Genomic DNA, 14,111 nt, shown 5'->3' on the forward strand with positions numbered 1-14,111 from the left:
GTGGTGGGCCATTCTTGATACACACTGGAAACTGTTGAGCGTGAAAAACCCAGCAACGTTGCAGTTCTTGACACACTCAAACTGGTGCGCCTGGCACCTACTATCATACCTGGTTCAAAGGCACTTGTCTTTTGTCTTACCCATTCGCCCTCTGAATGGCACACAAACACAATCCATGTCTCAATTGTCTCAAGGCTTAAAAATGGTAGTAGACATCAATAAAGATCATAGCTTTCACCTGGTGAAAGCAAGTCTATTGCAAGTCTATGTCATGGAAAGAGCAGGTGTTCTTAATGTTTTGTATACTCAGTGTGTATATAACCACCTCTTCCTCTCTTACTAACAATAAAACTGTGTACGTTGCAATTTTATTCTTATGATATGCTTAGGAAAATTACCAAAGTCTAGCTAAGAAGTTTTGGGGTTCAAAGTCCAGTATTTATTATGTTTGAAATGACGGATGTAGCTAGCAGGCCCACGAGTTGTCACGCCGTCCGGTCACTTTTTGGAGTCGGCAATGTGAACGTGGAAGGCAAGAAGGAGCGCTATAACGCCTAGCCAGTTAAGCTTCTGGTGTTCAAAGTTTCATGGAAATATGCTCAGTTGTTACAATATTATCCACATGTGCATGGCTTACATATGAGGTTGAGATGAAATATCCTTTTAACAGATCATCCGAGCAGCCCAAGCACCCGCTATTTTCCCCAATCCTCTCCTCCTTCATATGTTCTAATATGCCCAAAACTAGAACGGAATTTTTCAGGAAGCGAGCGAACTAGCCGGCAAGAGAAAGAATAAAGATCCACACGGTCCCGAAATATTGGTAAAATTGAGAAGATACCGTATCTGATTAAATGTTTGTTAAAACATCTCCCGAAATGAATGCACTTTTATTGACCAACATAATCATTCAAATTGATATTTATAAGCAAGCTAGCTAGCTAGACAGCCCATGCCAGTCTAAAGCCAGCTAAATCCGAATAAAAATAAGTATTAGTTAATAAAAAATTCACCTGAAGATCTTAACAGTATATCCATCAAAATCGAGATAAGCTTGATATTCCAAGCAAGTCTATTAATATAGAGCTGTAAGGCAGTGGCCTGCAGTTTTAGGGGTATTGAGCTGTCAAGCCAAGGGCCTTAAAAACTCTTTCTGTAAACTTCTGGACAATATCTTAGTAACATCTGTATGCTTTATGAATGTAATGAAACAAGCAAGTATAAACTAACATAATAACATAAATGCTTAAGGCTACAATATTTTCAGCATTTAAAGATATTATTTAGTACTCTTGTTAAACTTTTTAGTCAGTAGTTCTGAAAGTAGCACTCAAGAGACAAAAGTGGTCCCCGACAATTGGGGACTACGTCACATATGTGCAGAAATGTCCACCATGTCATTGGGCTCTCTGCTTTGTCCACTGAGCAGTTGGGCCCGCCCTACAACTTCATTGGGTAACACTGGGAAGGCCTCTTGCTAGCAGTCACTCAAATGCGAGAGGCTGAAGCTCATTGGCTCAAGCTTGTTGGCTTCCCCGTGGGGGGGAAATGTAGGGAAAACAGTCACTTTCAAACTAAGGATTCCATGGCTAATTGAGGCACAACAGTAATTCTGCTCATAAATTAAGCAAGTATGAAAAGAGGACACATTGACACATCCAGCCCAAAGTGGGAGGTTAAAAAATTACTTTCTTAGTCGCCAAAGTACCGGAGCATGCCAGGGCTCTCTGGCCCCCGTTCCTGGAGCGCTACCCTCCTGTAGGTTTTCAATCTAACCCCAGTTGTAACTAACCGGATTCAGTTTATCAACCAGCTAATTATTCAAATCAGGTTTGCTAGATTAGGGTTGGAGTGAAATCCTACAGGACTGCAGGTCTAAAGGAACAGGGTTGGAGTGAAATCCTACAGGACTGCAGGTCTAAAGGAACAGGGTTGGAGTGAAATCCTACAGGACTGCAGGTCTAAAGGAACAGGGTTGGAGTGAAATCCTACAGGACTGCAGGTCTAAAGGAACAGGGTTGGAGTGAAATCCTACAGGACTGCAGGTCTAAAGGAACAGGGTTGGAGTGAAATCCTACAGGACTGCAGGTCTAAAGGAACAGGGTTGGAGTGAAATCCTACAGGACTGCAGGTCTAAAGGAACAGGGTTGGAGTGAAATCCTACAGGACTGCAGGTCTAAAGGAACAGGGTTGGAGTGAAATCCTACAGGACTGCAGGTCTAAAGGAACAGGGTTGGAGTGAAATCCTACAGGACTGCAGGTCTAAAGGAACAGGGTTGGAGTGAAATTCTACAGGACTGTTGGTCTAAAGGAACAGGGTTGGAGTGAAATCCTACAGGACTGCAGGTCTAAAGGAGCCCTGTTTTTTTGCACCATCATAACACGTGACATGTATCCATCGAAATAACAGCAAATGACTAGCTAAGGACACCGTCTGGTATTTTTGCTTCCCTGGTCCATAACGACATGATGCAAACCATTACTTTACTTACACTAGGAGGGTAACTGTAGGCTACTGCACATGCATGCAATCAGAAACACAGTTGAGAGGTATATCAAGTACTGGAATACTAGTATGCATTTCCAAATATACATTCAAAAAAGTACATCAAAAGGAAATATTGTCTACTCCCATTTGGTTGAATCAAATACATTTTACACACTATAGTGACAATTTTACTTTAAGTAGACCATGCCAATATTACAAAGAAAAAAGCATTTATTTGGCAACATTTTGAAGTCATTTTTTTGTTCAGAAGACAGTGAAAAACCTAGCAATAGTAGACTAGCTTTAAAACAACAGAAGAGGACACACATTTTTATAAAAGAGCAGAACAGTTAGGACAGTTGTTGGAAATATTACTTTACTGTTGTAGGGCAGAACAGAGTGACTGATCCAACAATAACAGCGAACAAACTGTGTCCCTCACCAGAGTGGCGTTCATTAGGGCACATTGTTTTTCAGCAACAACAAAAAAGTCCCTTCCTGTTTCAGTCAATTTTCTTCCATTTGGTGCCAAATAACATGACCCAGGTTTCATTCACACGGACACAAAGGAACCAGAAGTATCAACTGCTGTCTGATGCACATACATTCACTCAGTTAATTAACAAACATTATTTATATTGAGATTAGTTGGTAGGCGATATCATGTTATCCTTGTGTTGATGGCACAAACTGCTTTAGCATTCTCTAGCATGGGAACTCTGAACAGTTATTTTTTTAAGGTATTGGCAACAATGTAGTGCACTTTCTACAAAAAAAGCATTTGAATAAAACCCAAAATAAGTACAAATATTAATAACCCAAAACTGAAGGTGACTGGCTGATAGTTATGGTGCCAACTCTTATGGTGCCAACTGACCCATATCGAAAGGACTAATGGATGTGGGGGCAGTTCCATTTTCAGTTCCTGTATTTACCAAGGAATGCCAGCAGGGGTCTCCAGAAACACTGCCTGTCCATTACCACAGGACCTCTGGTTAGTAAACTGTAACAACTTCACACTTCAACATCCATCCTACTTAGACCAGGGCCAGGAGTTTTTCCTGACAATGTAAACTGACTGGCCCTAATAATATCACATGTGCTTTGAATCCTAAGACGATGAGCCTTCTTGATTGACAATTGCTTTATCCTATTGTAGAGGAAACAATGGCACGTTCAGTTCTAGTCCCTCTTATTAACTGGTAAATATATATTTTTTTAAATCATTAACATACTAAGCTTAGTCTGATGTCCATACCACAAACAGACATCAGTGAAAAGCATTGAATAGAGTTTCGCTACATTTCTGTCCTTGACTGAACCTATCCCCATTCACAGATTCATTCCCATTCTAGATTAAAATCCCCATGCACGTTGTAGACTAAAATAAATGGCATGACCATCTGTTGATCATAAAGGACAGACATATTGAGATAGACAGAACAAGATCCAAGCAGACTGAAGTTAGTGTTTGGGGCAGTTTGGAAATTGGTTTGTTGTTATCAGGGGAGAGGTCATGCATTGCAGTCCAAGTCACAGAACAGTGGTCACCTTCCATTAAAAAAAATAAACATCCAGAATATCTATCAAAGCTTAAGTTTTAGATGCAAAAACAGTGGTTGAGAATGTGGTAAACACCTGGGTTGGAGGAAAAAAATTAATTTCACTTCAACAAGTAAACTGAAATTCCAAATTCCAATTTTCTGTATTAAAAAGCAATGAGCAAAATTGCAATTGGAATATTAGTTAACTTCTGGAATTGACAGTTTAAATAGAACTGACCCCAAACCTGCTAAACAACACTAAAAATATGGCCAGATTCAATACTAACAGACACATATTTCAACTCAACGTGAGGATGGATGCTCTGTGATTCTGGTCAAGTTGGTTCCTCCGCGTAACGATAGATTGTGGTGTTTTGTGTTGTAAAGGTCCATGTTGCGTTCAGAGTAAACAGCATCGCTCTTTGAAACTCTTCTTGTTCTTATTCTTGTGCTTCCCCTTGCCGTTTTTGTCCTTGTTTTCCGACATCTTCTTTCCCCGCACCTCCCGCATCAGGTCAAAGAATACCTTGAGAATGAAAAGGAACCATGTTACCACACACATTTACCTGAACAGACAATTACTCAAGTGATAGTCCACAACTATTTCTGAATTACTTGAGCACCTTGAAAATTACATATAGAAGAGAATTGTCTGCAATATGTAATTATAAACACGCCCACCCACCCATACACACAAACACACACAGTACCTTGTCGACGTTGGCTCGCGTCTTGGCTGATGTCTCCACGTACTGCACCCCCCACTCCTCTGCCTTGGCTCGGGCCTCGTCTACAGACACCTGTCTGCGGTCCTCCAAGTCAGACTTGTTCCCCACCACCAACAGAGGAATCTTATCCTCTTCCGCTTTCACACGCAGGATCTGCTCTCTAAAAAACACACATTATAAAGACTTATTAGGATTGTAGATCCACAAACAAGCATTTAAGGTACACAGGTCCTAGATGCATGCACCCCACACACACAAACACACACACACACACACACACATCACGGCTTGGGTCTTCTATCGTTACTGTCATCATTGTGACTCTCCAATCTGACTCACCGCCATATGACTGTCATCACTGCCATACATGCTAACTAATGAATGATCACCAACCTGAACTCTGCTGTGGCTGTGAAAGACTCGTGTTCTGTGATGGAGAAGACGAGCAGGAAGCCCTCTCCACTCCTGAAGTAGTTGTCTCTGATAGCAGCATAGTCCTCCTGTCCAGCCGTGTCCAGGATATCGATCTGGACCTCCTCTCCATCCAGCACTACCTTCTTCCTGTAGCTGTCTGCCTTGGTGGGCTCGTAGTCCTCTACGAACTAGGAGGAGGAAACCACACAACCGTCAGAATGTCTCCAACAGACAAGACTAAGTTAGGCAGATAGTATGTAGCTGTCTGCCTTGGTGTCTCGTAGTCCTCCACAAACTGGACAGAGGACCAAGACGAACACCTCAACCACACAGTCATTGTGTCACAGTACTTAACGGGAAACAGTTGAACTTTGGGTAATGTGAACTTTTATTTAATTCTTGTCAAGTTGGATAACAGGGTTCAACACAATGTAACAATGATGTATGACAGGCTAGCAAACATGGAATGCTCAGTTTGTGTGAGCATGAACCATGTCAATACTGCTGTAGCTATGCAATGAGTTGAGCTAAGTGTGTGTGTGTGTGTGTGTGTGTGTGTGTGTGTGTGTGTGTGTGTGTGTGTGTGTGTGTGTGTGTGTGTGTGTGTGTGTTCTCACCTCGTCATACATGAACTGCAGTGTGAGTGCAGACTTGCCCACACCACCACTGCCTACCATGATGACCTTGTGCAGGGCCAGAGAACTCTGGGTCTTATTCTTACTGGCAGCCATTGCTGGTCTCTGTCTCACACACACACACCGTCACACACACACACACACTGTCACTATGCTCAAAACACTCACTGACACCACCTGTGGACACAGAGGGCACAACAGTTAGACAGTGAGTAAAACACATACAAACAAGCAATACTGATATTACACACAGTACTACACACAAGGCCCAGTCAACAGTCTGCAAAGCTTGGGTGGTATATTGTATATACCGTATACTGTGGTATCTGGAAAAAGACACAGGATGGTTTTTCAATACCATCAAAACTATTTCTCTGCAGTTCTGCAATAAATGTCAATATTCGTAGCTATTTTTTAAGTTAATACCCTCAGTCAACTTGTGCAATACGTTAACAGAGAAAGTAGATTACGTTCTTCATTTCACCTGTCACATTATTTTACATTATGAAGCTCACCGTAGTTCCGCAGAACAGTTGAGCCAGTCACGTGTTTGTAAATAGCACAAAAAGAGAAAGCGGAAGCCGGTGAGTCCATAACCTTCTATATCTATCGGCATGTCTCTGTTGTGCGGTGCACATGTGGTGATGAAGGTACACTTTTATGCAATTTCCTACTAAATGTTTGCCATCAGATATATTATAATGGCTTTCTGCCAGATGTCAAATAGCTCTAGATGAGTTATATGTACAGTTGCCATTTTTTCCCTGTGCTTCCTACTAGTGTTTTATTCTCCACCATTCTTCTCCCCTCTGCACATGCTGCTCTTCCTTCAGAAAAGCTTGCATCACAACTTTGTTCATTTGCGCAATTTCTCTCATTCACTTTCGTTTGTAAATGTCCACACTATCCGAAAATGACATTCGGTAGCTACTGGCTATGCTTGTATAACTTTATAAACTGTATTTGCCTGTCTTTGCAATTTAGTTTATTTTCGCTTTTGCTCGTTAGCATTTGTGATTTCGCTATTAGTTTGTTCTAATTGTGTTAGCATTCTGGTAATCTAGGCCCAATGGGCATTTCTTGCCTTTTTAGCACCCCCTTGTATGCTATGCTGGTAATACTGTAAATCCCGGGATGAAAGACAGTATGATGATATGAAAATCTTTATGAGGATATGAAGCCATCATGCCTACTCCTGCTGGGTGTCATTTTTAAATAGGATAAATCCCTCTTAAGGACAGCCTAACTCATTGGAAAGCTCAGAAAGAGACAGACACCTTCAGGGCAGGGCAATAGCTTTGCATATACAGAACACTGGGCAGTTACTGTCAGGTTACTTTTAGTGCCAAGAGACATTATGTCAAAGTAGTTCAGTGGGTGAAATTATAATATGCTCTGGCCAACTGATATCCCTTGACAAGGCTGTTTAATAACATATCGTCTGCCATATATTTTAACCATCATGGCCTTTGAGCTTCAGTGAGAACAGTTTCAGAAGTTCTTATAGCAGTGTCAAACTGGAAGTTATCAATAGAAAGAGTCATGGAAATAGTAGATTCAACTTTTTTTGTAAAGTAATCTCCAAATGTTTCAACAACCACCCTCATACAGAGTCATACCCTCATACAGCATCATAGCCCCCCCCCCAACACATTGTCTCAGCTCCCCCGCCCTCCTCCCCCAGCAAGGGCATCATGTGGGTAGGCAACAACAACAAAAAGTTTTTTTTTTTAATCCAATCACGATTTAAAATTCAATGGCTGGTTACTGTAATGGCTGACTTTAGGACCATGTGGAGCATTGCTGCCAGCCTGTGCCCCATTTAGAGGGCAGAGACAGTTCCATTTGATTTACTGGTCAGTGGTTTAGGCAATGTTCCAATTGCTTTGAATTTGATGTCAGCATTTGAACTTGGCCTAGTAAACCTTGTTGTAATCTGATAGCCAGGGGTTAATTTAATAGGGAAGTGGGGAGCCCTCCTTTTTGGTGACCATTCAAAACCAAACCCTGTTTTGTTTGCTATTAAAATATAGGTTGTGATAGCTGTGAGCCTAATTGTTATTTTAATTTATTCACCCAACGGGCTACTGCAATTTTGGTTTCATCTAAGCCTATTGGTATGAAAATAAACTGAACAACTTGATATTTAGAACATTTCCCCAAAATACATGTCTTTCAATTTTAGGCTATAACAAATGTGCATTCCCATGCAGTGACAGAATGATAATTGAGAATGCAAATAATGAATGATTACCTAACTTTTTTAACTTCTTGCTGTAGGCCTACATCATCATCCCTACATGTACAGTGGCAAGATAAGTATGTGAACCCTTTGGAATTACCTGGATTTGCATACAGCCCCAACAGATCCACAGATGATGCAATCTCTATTGCATTCCAAATGGTCCTTTCCCACCTTTGACAAAAGGAACACCTATGTGAGAATGCTATTCATTGACTAAAGCTCAGCGTTCCACACCATAGTGCCCTCAAAGCTCATCAATAAGTTAAGGACCCTGGGACTAAACACCTCCCTCTGCAACTGGATCCTGGACTTCCTGAGGGGCCGCCCCCATGGCAACTACCTCGGCCGCAAGGCACTACAGAGGGTAGTGCGTACGGCCCAGTACATCACTGGGGCCAAGCTTCTTGCCATCCTAGACTCCAGCCACCCTAGTCATAGACTGTTCTCTCTGCTACCTCACGGCAAGTGGTACCGGAGCGCCAAGTCTAGGTCCAAGAGGCTTCTAAACAGCTTCTACCCCAAGCCATAAGACTCCTTCCTCCCAGTCAGTCCTGACCTCAACCCCATTGAGATGCTGTGGCATGACCTCAAGAGAGCAGTTCACACCAGACATCCCAAGAATATCGATGAACTGAAACTCAAATGAGTTTTGTAAAGAGGAATGGTCCACAATTCCTCCTGGCCGTTGTGAAGGTCTGATCCGCAACTACAGAAAACATTTGGTTGAGGTTATGGTTGCCAGAGGAGGGTCAACCAGTTATAAATCCAAGGTTTCACATACTTTTCCCACCCTGTACTGTGAATGTTTACACGGTGTGTTCAATTTAAGACATGAAAACGTATCATCGTTTGTGTGTTATTAGTTTAAGCAGACTGTGTTTGTCTATTGTTGTGACCTAGATGAAGACCATATTTTATGACTAATTTATGCAGAATTCAAGGTATTTCAAAGGGTTCAAGGACTTTTTCTTGCCACTGTATTATACCTGCCTGCCTCTGGTATAATGCATTTCCACCTCTTAGTCTCGCTTGTCCATCTTCCTGAATTAAAATGAGATATTCTAACAGACTAATCTTGCTGGCAAAACGTCATTAAACATAATTTAGCTATAGTGTGGATGTAGGGCTGTTTTTTGTATATAGTGAGCACCCAGATGCTGTGTAGGCAACACAATAATATCAGAAAGAGACAAGCTGCCTCTGCGTTGGCTACTATGTTGCAATATGAATATTCTCAGAGCAGTCTTGTTGATACAAATGTTTCAATATTCTCTGAGCCGCCTTGTTCCGTTATACAATGTTTCAATATTCTCAGAAACACTTTGTTCAATATTCACAGAATGTTTCCCTTTTCTAGTGAATAATGCAGACAGGAAAATACAAAAATGAACTGGGTGCACACATTATAATGAACATCTCTGAATGCAGAGCAACCATTTTGGTGGGAAGCGTACGAGACATTTACACTGTCATAGTAGACTGTGTGCACTGTTCCACAAGGGTGACTTCATATAGCAGGGGGTCTGCAACTTACAATTGATCCTACAATTTCTAAAGATATGTGTCCAGTCAGGATTTTCATATGAAGCATTGTAGGCTACTCAACTGTGCCCAGAAAATGTCTAATTGCCCACAAACTGAATAGCCTAATTCTTGCTGGGAACTAGACAGAGACACTGTCCATTCAGCCACACCCCACGGAGCTCCACTATGCCTACCTGTACCGAGGCGCTGTCCATTCAGCCACACCCCACGGAACTCCACTATGCCTACCTGTACCGAGGCGCTGTCCATTCAGCCACACCCCACGGAGCTCCACTATGCCTACCTGTACCGAGGCGCTGTCCATTCAGCCACACCCCACGGAGCTCCACTATGCCTACCTGTACCGAGGCGCTGTCCATTCAGCGGTACTGAATCACGCGTGTGGCCTTAATGTGTAGATTTGTCTTCATTCCTTGGTCGAGTTTGTTTGTCTTGTCGCTGTCAATTGTAGGCCTTAGTCATTCCTTTTGATGTATGCCTTATTTCAATGCATGTGTAGGATTTACCTGGCATAGCTGTTTTATGCTCTGGTTACTTTTACATTGACGTCGGTATTTGAAGTCAGCCTTGATAGCGAGTATTATGCATCTATTTCATGTTGCACTGTATGCACTGTTCCACAAGTAGGCTAAATTAGTCAACGTAGCCTATGTATAATGAGGTTGAGTAGTACATTGTACACACCATTCCACAGACCTTTAAACCTAATATACTGTAAACGTAATACTGCTGTGATACTGTCTTGGGGACATTTTTTGGTTGTGTTTTTGCTGTTCTCCAAATAGCATTTTAGAGCAAAACAAACACAGCACCCCCACCCCAAACTAGTTCCTGCGGCTATGTACAGAGTCACTTTAATGAGGATAAATTGGATCTGGAAAATTAACTGCGTCCTGTAACATACTGTAACAACTCCCTTCACACTGTTGTGAAGGCTTTGTCAAGGAAGGGACCAAGCCCTGTCCTTCCTGCTTCTGTGTAGTATAGCCTACTGACACGCATCTTTCTCTCTCCACTCTACCCCTCCCTCCCTCCAGGCATGGCCACAGCCAAGCTTAGCTGGTTACCATGACAACCTCCACCCTGCCCCAGTACAGGTAATGTCTTGTTGACACATGCACATAACATAAATGGTTGTCGCATCTGTCGCCCGACTGTGGGATGCAAGACTAATGAGGAACTTTGTTCCAGTACGCTGATTTTGTCACTGATCATTTCAAGGGGACATTTAGGCCATTGACTTGTCATAGACTTTCCCCAAACTGGCAGAACTTTTTCCGTTTCGAGGGGTGGCGACTTCACTAGTCTCATTAGTACATTTTCTAACACATCTTCCCAAAGAATTTCATCGAACATCTGACACAATTATGCAAAACATTTTGTTCTGGGTATACAGGTAAACACATGAACTGTAACTGCTGTAAAATTGATGCCCGGTTTACATTGTGACGCATTTCATTAGGCCGTACATCATCACAAATTCTACTGAACGGACAAGTGTAGTGTTTGTAAAGCAAGATGGAGGTGAACACATCTCCCGTCAGAGATCGCATTTATTTTGGGAGATTGCAAAATACAACCTTTTTATTCAAGACATGATATATAATAGATCGTTTCAGGTGATAATAAAACATGTTTTGTTCATTTTTCCTCAACTTTTTTCTCTAACTTTACAGCAAGTCAAGCTAGCTTGCACTGCAGAGCAGCTAGCTACCTAAAAGCTAGCCTAGGTTGAAGATACCACTGTAGCTAACGACCTATATCTAATAATTATCATCAAAAACAAACATCACGGCCTCCTGAGTGGCGCAGAGGTCTAAGGCACTGCATCGCAGTGCTTGAAGTGTCCCTACAGCCCTGGGATTGATCCCAGGCTGTGTCGCATCCAGCCATGACCGGGAGACCCATGAGGCAGCGCACAATTGGCCCAGTGTCGTCCAGGTTAGGGGAAGGTTTGGCCGGCCTGGATGGCCTTGTCCCATCGCGCTCAAGCGACTCCTTGTGGCGGGCCGGGCACCTGCAAGCTAACTTCGGTCGCCAGTTGCATGGTGTTTCCTCTGACACATTGGTACGGCTGGCTTCCGGGTTAAGCGAGCAGTGTGTCAAGAAGCAGTGCAGCTTGGCAGGGTCGTGATTCGGAGGACGCATGGTTCTCAACCTTAGCCTCTCCCGAGTCCGTACAGGAGTTACAACGATGGGACAAGACTACCAATTGGATATTAGGGAGAAAAAAAGTGAGGCAACAGTCATAATATAAGTGGCTTAGCAGCCAAAGTGTATTATTTAATACTACTATTAATATAGTACTCATTTGTAGCAATGGGTAATTATTAACAAGTTGCTAGCTATCCCATTAAAACTTCTTAGGGCTGCAATCCCGTTAACGGGACTGATATGACAATAGCCAGTGAAAGTGCAGGGCGCCAAATTCAAAACAACAGAAATCTCATAATTAAATTCCTCAACATACATGTGTTTTATATCGTTTTAAAGGTAATCTTGTTGTTAATCAGTGTCCGAAAAAAAATCTCAGTATACATTGGCGTGTTACGTTCACTAGTTCCAAAAACATCCGGTGATATTGCAGAGAGCCACATCACTTTATAGAAACACTCATTATAAATGTTGATAAATACAATTGTTAGACATGGAAATATAGATATACCTCTCCTTAATGCAACCGCTGTGTCAGATTTTTAAAAAACTTTACGGAAAAAGCAAACCATGCAATAATCTGAGAAAAAATATACATCCGCCATGTTGGAGTCAACAGAAATCAGAAATAACATTATAAATATTCCCTTACCTTTGATGATCTTCATCAGAATGCACTCCCAAGAATCCTTCTTCGATAATGTCCATTATTTATGTCCAAGTAGCTACTTTTGTTAGCACGTTTAGTACACAAATCCAAACGCTCGTGCAGGTCCAGCCAAACGTCGGATGAAAACTTCAAAAAGTTATATGACAGGACGAAGAAACTTGTCAAACTATGTATGGAATCAATCTTTAGGATGTTGTTATCATAAATCTTCAATAACGTTTCAACCGGAGAATTCCATTGTCTGTAGAAATGCCATGGAACGCAGGTCGCTATCATGTGAAATGTGCATGACCAGGACCTGGCTCTCTGCCAGACCACTGACTCAAAGAGCTCTCATCCGGCCCCACAATACATTAGAAGCCTCATTCAAGTTTCTAAAGACGGTCGACATCTAGTGGAAGCCTTAGGAAGTGCAACATAACCAATATCCCACTGTGTATTCAATAGGGGCTGGATTGAAAATCGACCAACCTCTGATTTCCCACTTCCTGTTTGGATTTCTTCTCCGGTTTTTGCCTGCCATATGAGTTCTGTTATACTCACATACGTCATTCAAACAGTTTTAGAAACTTCAGAGTGTTTTCTATCCAATACTAATAGTAATATGCATATATTAGCAACTGGGACTGAGGAGCAGGCCGTTTACTCTGGGCACCTTTCATCCAAGCTACTCAATACTGCCCCTGCAGCCATAAGAAGTTAAGCCTTTTTTGTTGAAATATATGGAGTCTGTCTCGCAATGGATCCTTCAAATGCAAGGGGGCATTGCAATTCCACTCGATTGTGGACGTCCCCAATTGAAATGCATGACATCCGGCGCAACGTAATTGAGTGCTTATGGGTAATGTGGAGGCTTGACATGACACTTTGCTACTTCAGCTTGGTTTCTGAGTAAAGGCTCACACACATCGCACCGAATGTGGATCTAGCGTTCTTCTGCCGATTGTTCAGCACTCTGTGTTTAGGGACCACCCGCTGCAGACTTGTTGGCTGACTGCCAAACATGATTCCAAAAAAAAAAAATCGGTGTCCACTCGGTTCACAAATTACGTTCAGAGGTGCTAAGTACTCTTGGCCAGGAAATGCTATTGGTGTGTCTGAGCCCTAAAGACAGACATTTCCATTCAAAAACTGAGCACATTACCAGCACATGACAGACAGACAGAAGAAAAGAACAACAGGAATCAATTCGTCATACAGTCAGCACACAGAGATAAGAAACAACTGTCCCTGTTAAGGCAGAGCATTAAGCCAGTCTTAAGTCTATTTCCGAAGCATCTGCATGTCACCCAACTCAAGTTGTCATATCTTTACCCCTCCCCATACCCCTCTCTTTCCCTCTCTTCTCTGTCCTGCCTCAGGGGATTTCAGTCACATCTTTCCCAGGTTCATGTAAATGTCTCCAACAAACATGTCAGCGCAACATAAACAAACACAAACACTATTTCACTAAACTGTGCACATTACTGTTTGACTAGCTGCAAGTCAAATTAATGGGATCCGGGATAGAGAATTTTAAATCCAAATGGAGAAAATGACACAAAACAAATGTTTCATTACTATTGCGTATATTGATTAACATGCATCTGTTTTAATGCACACTTGGCCACAGTTAAGTTATAATTTATCTACAGCAGAAAACTAATAACTCCATTAGGTTAGTTGATTATTGCCAAAGTGATACATGA

The 14,111-nt window shown here is 42.0% G+C and overlaps 1 protein-coding gene across 2 annotated transcripts in view; it reads right to left on the reverse strand.

The window, feature by feature from the left end:
- Nucleotides 1-2,701: 2,701 nt before the first annotated feature.
- LOC112225577 (ras-related protein Ral-B) overlaps nucleotides 2,702-14,111 on the reverse strand; it is a 39,489-nt gene continuing 28,079 nt past the window's right edge. For both annotated transcript variants that reach the window (XM_024389662.2, XM_024389663.2), the window contains exons 2-5: nucleotides 5,792-5,986; nucleotides 5,154-5,362; nucleotides 4,743-4,920; nucleotides 2,702-4,558 (exon numbers count right to left, since the gene is read on the reverse strand). In XM_024389662.2, the coding sequence (XP_024245430.1) occupies nucleotides 4,433-4,558; nucleotides 4,743-4,920; nucleotides 5,154-5,362; nucleotides 5,792-5,905 (627 nt within the window). In that variant the 5' untranslated portion in view covers nucleotides 5,906-5,986 and the 3' untranslated portion in view covers nucleotides 2,702-4,432. The remainder of the gene's footprint in view (nucleotides 4,559-4,742; nucleotides 4,921-5,153; nucleotides 5,363-5,791; nucleotides 5,987-14,111) is intronic.

Source organism: Oncorhynchus tshawytscha, linkage group LG26, assembly GCF_018296145.1.
Source record: "Oncorhynchus tshawytscha isolate Ot180627B linkage group LG26, Otsh_v2.0, whole genome shotgun sequence".
In the NCBI taxonomy this organism is placed as follows: Eukaryota; Metazoa; Chordata; class Actinopteri; order Salmoniformes; family Salmonidae; genus Oncorhynchus; species Oncorhynchus tshawytscha.